The following is a 4,099-nucleotide window of genomic DNA, read 5'->3' as shown; positions in this document are numbered from 1 at the left end:
TGACCCTCCGACAGTGCGGCACTCCCTCAGCACTGACCTTCCAACAGTGCCCACTCCCTCAGCACTGACCCTCTGACAGTGCGGCACTCCCTCAGCACTGACCCTCTGACAGTGCGGCACTCCCTCATCACTGACCCTCTGACAGTGTGAAACTCCCTCAGAGCTGACCCTGTGACAGTGCGGCACTCCCTCAGCACTGACCCTGTTACAGTGCCCACTCCCTCAGCACTGACCCTGTGACAGTGTGGCATTCCCTCAGCACTGACCCTGTTACAGTGCCCATTCCCTCAGCACTGACCCTGTGACAGTGCCCACTCCCTCAGCACTGACCCTGTTACAGTGGCCACTCCCTCAGCACTGACTCTCCGACAGTGCCCACTCCCTCAGCACTGACCCTGTTACAGTGCCCACTCCCTCAGCACTGACCCTGTGACAGCCCAAGAGAGTTCTTGGTGGAAAAAGACTCGTGACCCTCTCGGGTAAAATTTCCCGACCCTGTGACAGTGTGGCACTCCCTCAGCACTGACCCTCTGACAGTGACTCACTCCCTCAGCACTGACCCTGTGACAGCCCAAGAGAGTTCTTGGTGGAAAAAGACTCGTGACCCTCTCGGGTAAAATTTCACCTGATCTGTTTTAAATGGGCTATCCCTTTTAGAATTATACAGTACAGAAGAGGCCCTTCAGCCCATCAGATACGCACTGCCAAAAACTATCCTAATTCCACATGAGTCCCACTTTCCCGCACTAGGCCTATTATGTCATTTCCAGTGCTCATCCAAGTACTTGTTAAGAGTTTTGTGGTTTCTTACACTAATTAGCCTCCTCGGTAGTGCATTCCAGATTCCCAGCACCCTCTTTTTATTCTCAAAATCCCCTCTAAACTTCTTGCCTTTCACCTGAAGTTTACCCCCCCTCCCCCTAATTAATGCTTCAACTAAGGGGAACTGCTGTTTTCGATCTAACCTGTCCATGCCCCTCATAACTTTACATACCTCTGCTAGGTCACCCCCCCCCCCTCAACCTTCTCAGCTCCAAAGAAAGCAAGCTGAGCCTATCCAGCCTCTCTGCATAGTTAGACAGCTCCATCCCAGGGAACATCCTGGTGAATCCCCTTTGCACCGACTCCTGTTGCAGTCTCATCCTTCCTGTCGTGTGGTGACCAGACCTGCACACAGTGTTCCAGCTGGGGCCTAACTAATGTCCTGTACAGCTTCAGCATAACCTTCCTGCTCTTATAATCTACGCCATGATTGATAAAGGTGTGACCCGTATGCTTTCTTAATTATTCTAGTAATCAGGGATTTGTGAATAAATACCCCAAGATCCTTTTTTTTAAATCCATTTATGAGATGTGGGTGTCATTGACTAGCCAACATTTATTACCCAGTTCTAATTGCCCAAAGGGTGGTTAAGTTTGAATCACATTGTTGTGGGTCTTTTTAAACAGTAACCCTGAACTCAACAGGAAACATGCTGTCTACCTTGACCTTGTCATGACCCCTGGGTGTCTTATGATTCAATCATGTTGCCTCTTACACTTCTGAAATCCAGTGGTTACAAGCCCAGTCTATCCAACCTTCACTCCCAAAAAATCCACAACACTCCCTCCTCTCCCTAAATCCAGGTATTCATCCAGTAAACTTCCTCTGAACTGGTCCCAACACATCCTTTAATAAGGAGACCAATATTGTGCACAGTATTCCAGATATGGGGGTCTTGCCATGTCCTCTCTAACTCTGTACTCAGTTCCACTCATAATACATCAGAACCTTTTTTTTTCTCTAATCAACTTGTTCAGAGTTTCTATCACAAACATCTGGGTCAAGTGGAACTTGAAGCCAAGTCTGCTCCAGAGGTAAGGACACTACCATGACTGGACCTGTATTCCCAGGCAGCCTCCCATCCTCACACTAAGCAGGCCTGAGATCAGACATTTTCAGACTGGTATGGCCATGGGTGAGAATATTCTAGTAGCTTTCCTAAGTAGCACCTGTAAACTAAACATTTATGATTTAAGCTGTCAGACAGCCTGATCCCCCTGCATCTCAGAGCTCTGCAATCCGGCAGCGTTTAGATAGTTGGCTTTTTGGTTTTACTTGTCCAGCTGAAATGGACTTCACATCTTCCCACAATATGTTCCTTTTGCCAAATGTTTGCTGACTAACCACATCTACCTGTATCCCTTTGTAACTGACTTATGTCTTCTTGACAACTTAGTGTCCCACCAGTTCCCAGTGGTGTGTTTCTGGAGGGGATGTGGCAAGGTTTCCAAAGCCTAACTCTGTCGAGAGTGTAGGTCTTCACTCACTGCTCTCTGACTGACCATTTGCAGCTTATCTTTCAAATATTTGAGCTGTTAATTGCAGCAGAAAACTCAGTCATTCTAAATTAAACACAACTAAATATTGGAGCCAAAACAGGAATGTAATGATTAATCACTCTCAATATTTGCAGGAGCACGGGTATCATGCAGTGTTTAAATTGATTCCTAAATAAACTCTTACCCAAGTAACAAGGTCAGAACAACTCAGAGAAAAACAAATCCACCACCCCAGGCTGATGTCACCAATGATGTCAGCTCAAAGAACTTGTGTGAGGACAGTGTAAGAATTCAGGGTTGTTACAATTGCAGAGCAAACAGTCAAGATTGAATTACAATGTGACACCTGATACGCAATACAATCCACAACACAACCAGACTAGATTTCTAACACTCAGAATTAACATGGTGTAAATACAGTTACAATCTATATTGCACAGAAATGCCACAGTGCAGGTCAGTGTAACAAATGTGATCAAGATGGATCTTGTGAATTCCGCAGCAATTTCCCCAGACATTGACATAATCCAGTATTAGTGCTGAGGGAGTGCCACACTGTCAGAGGGTCAGCACTGAGGGAGTGGGCACTGTCGGAGGGTCAGTGCTGAGGGAGTGCCGCACTGTCGGAGGGTCAGTGCTGAAGGAGTGGGCACTGTTGGAGGGTCAGTGCCGAGGGAGCACCACATTGTTGGAGGGTCAGTGCGAGGGAGTGCCGCACGGTTGGAGGGTCAGTGCTGAGGGAGTGCCGCACTGTCGGAGGTTCAGTGCTGAGGGAATGCCTCACTGCCAGAGGGTCAGCACTGAGGGAGTGCTGCATTGTCGGAGGGACAGCACTGAGGGAGTGCCACACTGTCGGAGGTTCAGTGCTGAGGGAGTGCCGCACTGTCGGAGGGTCAGTGCTGAGGGAGTGCTGCATTGTCGGAGGGACAGCACTGAGGGAGTGCCACACTGTCAGAGGGTAAGCACTTAGGGAGTGCTGTACTGTGGGAGGGTCAGTGCTGAGGGAGCGCCGCACTGTGGGAAGGTCAGTGCTGAGGGAGCGCCACACTGTCGGAGGGTCAGTGCTGACGGAGTGCCGCACTGTCGGATGGTCAGCGCTAAGGGAGTGCCGCACTGTCGGAGGGTCAGCACTGAGGGAGTGCCGCCCTGTTGGAGGGTCAGCGCTGAGGGAGCGCCGTACTGTGGGACGGTCAGTGCTGAGGGAGCGCCGCACTATCGGAGGGTCAGTGCTGAGAGAGTGCTGCACTGTCAGAGGGTCAGTGCGGAGGGAGTACTGTACTGTGGGAGGGTCAGTGCTGAGGGAGTGCCGCGCTGAGGGAGTGCTGCACTGTCAGAGGGTCAGTGCGGAGGGAGTACTGTACTGTGGGGGGGTCAGTGCTGAGGGAGTGCCGCACTGTGGGAGGGTCAGTGCTGAGGAAGTGCCGCACTGTGGGAGGGTCAGTGCTGAGAGAGTGCCGCACTGTCAGAGGGTCAGTGCGGAGGGAGTACTGTACTGTGGGAGGGTCAGTGCTGAGGGAATGGGCACTGTCGGAGGGTCAGTGCTGAGGGAGTGCCGCACTGTGGGAGGGTCAGTGCTGAGGAAGTGCCGCACTGTGGGAGGGTCAGTGCTGAGGAAGTGCCGCACTGTGGGAGGGTCAGTGCTGAGGAAGTGCCGCACTGTGGGAGGGTCAGTGCTGAGGAAGTGCCGCACTGTGGGAGGGTCAGTGCTGAGGAAGTGCCGCACTGTGGGAGGGTCAGTGCTGAGGAAGTGCCGCACTGTGGGAGGGTCAGTGCTGAG

General features: G+C 51.4%; 1 protein-coding gene across 1 annotated transcript in view; it reads left to right on the top strand.

Annotated features, from left to right (window-relative positions):
• Positions 1–1,890, top strand: part of LOC122548533 (sarcosine dehydrogenase, mitochondrial-like) — a 14,528-nt gene extending 12,638 nt beyond the window's left edge. The window contains exon 4 of the mRNA XM_043687305.1: positions 1,801–1,890. Coding sequence (XP_043543240.1) covers positions 1,801–1,875 — 75 coding nt within the window. The 3' untranslated portion in view covers positions 1,876–1,890. The remainder of the gene's footprint in view (positions 1–1,800) is intronic.
• Positions 1,891–4,099: the final 2,209 nt, after the last annotated feature.

Source organism: Chiloscyllium plagiosum, chromosome 3 (assembly GCF_004010195.1).
Source record: "Chiloscyllium plagiosum isolate BGI_BamShark_2017 chromosome 3, ASM401019v2, whole genome shotgun sequence".
Classification (NCBI taxonomy): domain Eukaryota; kingdom Metazoa; phylum Chordata; class Chondrichthyes; order Orectolobiformes; family Hemiscylliidae; genus Chiloscyllium; species Chiloscyllium plagiosum.
The sequence above is the reverse complement of the archived record's forward strand: the minus strand, read 5'-3'. Positions and strand labels throughout refer to the sequence as shown.